Here is a 6000-nt window from a genome sequence, read left to right as displayed (position 1 = left end):
TCGTTCTCTCTCCAAGAACCCTATGTGACTCTCAAAATCAGCACTTCCTCAAAATGCATCATTTTTTTCCTGAGATGGAGTCTGGCTCTGTTGCCCAGGCTGGAGTGCAGTGGTGCAATCTCAGCTCACTGCAACCTCTACCTCCTGGGCTCAAATTATTCTCCCGCCTCAGCCTCCCAAGTAGCTGAGATTACAGGTGTGCACCACCATGCCCAGATAATTTTTGTGTCTTTAGTAGAAATGGGGTTTTCCCATGCTGGCCGGCTGGGCTGGTCTCAAACACCTGACCTCAGATGATCCACCCACTTTGGCCTCCCAAAGTGTTGGGATTATAGGCATGAGCCACTGTGCCTGGCCTGACCATGTATCATTTTTCATACTGCAAAAATGATTAGGCAAAGAGCTATAAAATCACGGGGAACAACATGCAATTAACTGTGATTTCCTATGTCCCTTCCCCAGGGATCATGAAACTATCTGATAGGGCTTTTCCATTCTTTTTGTTTCAAGACAATGTCTCAGTCTGTCCTTCAGGCTGAAGTGCAAGTAGCATGATCATGGCCACAGCTCACTGCAGCCTCAACCTCCTGGGCTCAAGTTGTCCTCCCATCTCAGCCTCCTGAGTAGCTGGGATTACATGCACATGCCATTGTGCCCAGCTAATTTTTAAATTTTGCACAGAGATGAAATCTCACTATGTTGCCCAGGCTGGTCTCTAACTTCTGAGCTCAAGTGATCCTCCTGTCTCCTTCTTCCAAGGTGCTGGGATTATAGGCATGAGCCACTGCCCCTGGTGCCCTCTCCATTTCTAGTAACCCATGTGTTTAACTTTGTGTCAATCTTCTAGACATAAAGCTTCAAGAAACAGAATTACTTAGGTAGAGTGTATAAAGAATGCCAATGAGATACACCAAAAGAAATAACTGATTCTTTGGGATAAAAATCCCCCTTCCTTCCTCTCTTAACCACCCTTGGAATGTAGCAAAAATTTTAACTGCTTATTAAAAGTACACGATGGACATAAAGCAACCATATGCAAAACAGCTGAATGCATGGTTAGGAATGTTGGAAGCTCGAGTCTGTTTGTCCCCCATTCCTCTTGGCCTAAGATGCTGGTTTTATCAGGACTGGGATATTAAAAACACTGTGTGTAAAACAAGCCATAAAGCCTACTCCTGCTCTCCGTGCAATGCTGGCAAGTCTCAAAGTTGCCACAGGTGCAGGTTGGGATGGGAGGCACCAAGGAAACATGCCCCTGATTCAGTGCCTCCGCTTAGCTGTAACAACATGTTAATCAGAACTGCCTGGCATCTTCCTGAACAAGACTTTCAATAGGGGCCAGTATGCTTCGCTTCATCCAGAAGTTTTCTCAAGCATCTTCAAAGATGCTGAAGTACTCTTTCCCAGTGGCACTAAAAACCAGCAGAACAGATACACTTTCTCTCAAGATGTCTCTCCAGCAGAACTTTTCCCCATTTCCAAGGCTTTGGCTTTCCTCATCATTTCCAGTGTACATGAGCAAGACACAGTGCTATCATACATCCCCCTGCAGCTTTAAAAAGAAACAGAAGCAAGCACTTCCAGCCAGGCCACCAAGCACCATCACTTACCTAACTGACAGCCCAAAGCCAGCATTATATTAACTGTGGCAGGACTAATCCCCTTCGTTGCTCCACCACTGGTCATGCTGATGACAAAAACTTATATTCCCATATTAGCTTTTACTCAGATGGCTTATGGAGCCAGTTTCCTATCTTTCTTGGGTGGAATCAGATGGGGTTTTGCTCTACCAGAAGGTAGTCCAGCCAAACCAGATTACCTTAATTTAGCTAGCAGTACAGCTCCTCTTTTCTTTTCATGGTTTGCCTTCTTATTTCTGAAACACTTAGTGAAGCCATAATCGCAGTAATAATGGGCATAGGGGTAGCATTCCACCTTGAACTTTTTCTCTTACCACATTATCCCAACCGGTTTAAAGCCCTGAGGATAGCAGTCACTTTATTGGCCACTTTTTCATTTATAATCACTTTAGTAGTTAAAAGTAGTTTTCCAGAAAAAGGACATGAGACCTGGTCAAGTATAAAAAATATAAAAATACACTGTAGATAACATTTGTATGCTGGCTACACCTTTTTCTACTTCTGTTTGGCTTTTTTCCCCCACACCAATGGTAATTTATTCTTCACAGATTGTTCTTCATTTCTAGAAATTGTTATTTCATAGTAATTACTTGAGCAAAAGCTTGAAAATCCCTGACAAGTACTTTTCATCTCATAGTGTGTTTTCACTCAGTCATTTTATGAATAATATAGTTATCCACTTAAACATTTCAATATTTTAACTGTCTTGAAAATTAAAGATTAAAAAATTAAGATTAAAAATCCCCACCTCCCCCGCAACCCCCGCCCAAAAAAAAAAGCCTACTCCTTAGGCTGAACTGGGTGCATCTGCCTGGCCATATGTGGAGGGAAAGGTCCTCAGACACAATCAGCACAAAGTCACAAGGTCATCTTGGATGTGGGCAAACCTCATTTTAATTGCAAAAGACTTAATTTACAGCACATAATGAACCAACAGGAGAGTTGCTGACTTTGGAACATATGAATATAAAAAATCCCTTGCAATTCAGGTAGTCAAGGTAAAAAGCGCATACAAGGAAGGCAATCCTCATTTTTCTGAAAATGTTTACATTTTAAAAGGTGACTAGACATACTTGGAAGTTCAAAGCAGTAGGATGTAGCTTGCAGGGAAAGGAAAACCCTTTTCCATGTTGTTAGGCAAAAGTATATCAAATATATCCCAATTCCACTTGATAAAGTCAGTTGGATGACCTCCTTGAACCAAGCTAGAGCAGAACACTTAGTAAAAGCGGGCCCTGGGTGGGGATGCAAATCCAGAAGAGGGGCACCAGATCCCATGCAGCGCCAAACACATCCGTTCCACCCTCTACCACATTCGAGGCACGTCACCCCATGTCCCTGGACACAAGATCCACAAGAACAGTCAGCAGATGGTCACTGCTCCCATGGCCTGGTGCTTTCTAATGGTCTTAATTCAGGCCATGGAGAAAATCCTTTACCACCAAACGCAAACTGTCATTGAACTGAAGTTATAAAGGATGTTGTGGGGGAAATTCTTGTAACACATACAGAAGGACTTCTATTTACCTAATTAGAACAATGATTACACAATTGACATTCCTGTTTCCATAAGGTTTTGTTCTCTATGCTGGAATGGCTGAAGAAAAAGTTGTCTATTTTTGGTTTTATTTTACATTTTCAAAAGAGAGGGAACAGAGAGAAAAATGCCCAACTTTGGGGCCCAGCAGGTACAAAAGCAGACTTCTAGGTCCATCAGATTTGGGGGAAGTTTCAATGCCTAGGGAAGGTTAGTGAAGCCCGTTATATCCCCAATCGTACAGGAAGAATTCTACAGTTAATCTATCACAGTGTTCTAGCAAAGCAATATGTTGAAAACTACAGTTTTCAATCTAACATCTAAATTTTAAAAAGTAGCATTTCAGCAAAAAACAAGCTCAGAGAGGCTCATCACAAAAGTGAAATAACAGAACTATTGCTCAGATGTCTGCAAAGTCAAGCTGCTGCCCTCAGCTCCGCCCACTTGTAGGCTTAGGCAGACACGTAAGGTGGCGGCGGCTCCTTGGCAGCACCATTCACAGTGGCATCATCATACGGGGGTAGCAGCACCTGAGAAGACGGACAGCAAGAGTTAGTGTTTGAAGAGCACATACGTTCCCCCGAGGTTTAGCTTTTACTGAACTTTTATGCAACTAAACATGTTCCACAACCTGTATCAAGTTCAATTTTCTAGCAAGTGGATACACTTCATTAAAAGACTTTTTGAATCCTTAAAGGAGCAAATGGAGAGCGACTCTCAAGCCCTGAGTTTTTCTAACCCTGTAAATGTGTACCTGGATGGCCAGAGGTCAGTGCTCTAGAAGAAATGGTGATGGCTCTGAAGAGGAAAAAAGACCCCTAGGTGAGTGTGTCTGTGTGCACACACAAATAGGGCAGGCACTTGATTGACTACAGTAACCACTCATGGTGAGAACTGCAAAGTGTAGTGAAAACGCCAAGTTTTAGGTATCAGCCTGGATTCAAAGCCTGGGTCAGTCACATTTTATCAGCGTAGCCTTGGGTAAGTTACTTAACATCAGTTTCCATGTCTATGAAATAAGGATACCTCAGAGTTGGCAGTCTATACACTGGCTGATTTTGGCTTTCTTGGAGTAGAAAATGGAATACAGAATAGTTATATCACCCTTCATTCAGTAAACTAATATATATTATGCATCTAGTATGTAATAGTCATCGTGAGTGTAAGATAATTGAGACAAAAGACAGTCCCTGCCCTTTAGGAGTTCAGAGATGAGAAGACAAAATAAAACCTCACCCACCTCAAGTGATTTGTGGAAAGGGAAAGACTATTCACAAACAAAACCACACTTGGTTAGGTTTTCTATCAGGGATATCACTTATCCTTAAAGTGGTATTAATCAATTTTGTTAATTTTCATTTATCTGTCCCTTTAACTCCTACCAGAACAACACTAAAATTTTGTTAAGTTTTTGTCACATTGCACTCTCCCAAACACACACACACACACACACACACCCTCCTCTCCAGCTCTACACACTTCATTACTTCTCTCCTCCCAGTCTTGGAGCTCCGGTGGGGCTGAAGCCAGGTCTCACTTCCTGGAGGGTGGGCCAGTGCCTATCGACAGCAGGAACTCAGATGTTTGCGGAGTAACGGAGGTGCCATTTAGGCCGGCCCCCGAAAAGCCTGTATGGTTCCTTCAGCCACCTAGGCAGAGGGCCCCTGTACTGGCTAGGGTCCAATCAGAACACAGAAGCCACACAGTGATGTGAATACAGTTTAATAAAGAATTATTAACAAGGGACTGAGGAACGGGGAACTGACTAATGGGGGGAAAAGAGCACTAATGGATACGAAGATTGAAGTACGGCACTCAGGCAAAGAACAAGCTAGAACAGAGGTCCCCAAGGCTGGGCTGAGACACGGCTGGGGAGGGTGTGGCTGAAGCCCACTGGACAGTGGAGAAGCTTCCGGCTGAACCAGGTAGAGGCCAGTGTGCACAGAATCACCTGCGGGAAGCTGTTCCCGGGAGCCGCCGCCCGCTCTGGAAGCCGCCTGAGAGGCGCTGCCGCCGCTGTCTCCGCTCGCACTGCCAACAAGATCTGAACACTGCAGAAACACACAGAAACCGGGGGCGGGCGGGCAGGCGGGTGGAGGAGTGGGGGTGGCGGCTTTCCTCCCCCAGTGCCCCCTACTGGCCTGGCTGAACAGGGTCAGGAGGTGAAGGAGGAGTATCTGCAAGGCCCAGCCCATGTCAAGCTAAATGGGACTCTGTAGCTGTGATGCAAGAAGCAGATAACTGGCCAGCAACACATAGGCAAAGGCAATGCGCCAGAGTCATGCCCGCCAGCTCCCTGGCCTTTGTTCCTGAAAGAGGTAGTGATCTTTGCCTATGTGCTAAATACTTTATATGTCAGGTATTACCCAAGGTACAGAGTCTGGGGCAAATGTTCAGCGTTGCCCACGTGGAAAAGGAATGGAGTAGGCAAGATACACTCAGTACAGAACACATGCCTGAGGCAAGGAAGCACAGCAGGAAACCAAGTCCAACAAACCAGCACCCACTGAGCACCTAGGTGTCCAGGGCACTCACTCACAGCGACTTGAACCTGAAAACATGCCACTGTCTGTTCGGGGGCCCGCAATCTAGCAGAAGGCAGACACAGGTAAAACTCAGCATGAGCAATGTGTTGATGCAGACAAGTTAGGAAAGGACAGACAAGGACAACCAATTTAGGCTGGGGAGTCAAGGAAGGCCTCTCAGTAGGATGACCAGGCATGCAGTAAAGAGGACGACATTCCAGTAGGGAGTTAAGAGGGAAGCAGGCCACAGGGCACTTTCTGGGAACTGCAAGGTGTTTGCTACAGTGAACACTGAAGG

At 45.0% G+C, this 6000-nt stretch overlaps 1 protein-coding gene and 1 pseudogene across 1 annotated transcript in view; one reads left to right on the top strand and one right to left on the bottom strand.

Moving 5' to 3' along the window:
- The first annotated feature begins 1239 nt into the window (after positions 1 to 1239).
- On the top strand, positions 1240 to 3115 carry LOC129042113 (transmembrane protein 69-like; annotated as a pseudogene).
- The window catches only part of LAPTM4B (lysosomal protein transmembrane 4 beta), an 81030-nt gene continuing 77541 nt past the window's right edge, over positions 2512 to 6000 (bottom strand). The window contains 1 exon segment of the mRNA XM_054497416.2: positions 2512 to 3707. Within this exon segment, the coding sequence (XP_054353391.2) occupies positions 3630 to 3707 (78 nt within the window). The 3' untranslated portion in view covers positions 2512 to 3629.

The sequence above is a fragment of the Pongo pygmaeus genome, chromosome 7 (genome assembly GCF_028885625.2).
Source record: "Pongo pygmaeus isolate AG05252 chromosome 7, NHGRI_mPonPyg2-v2.0_pri, whole genome shotgun sequence".
NCBI lineage: Eukaryota > Metazoa > Chordata > Mammalia > Primates > Hominidae > Pongo > Pongo pygmaeus.
This window is presented reverse-complemented; position numbering and strand designations above follow the sequence as displayed.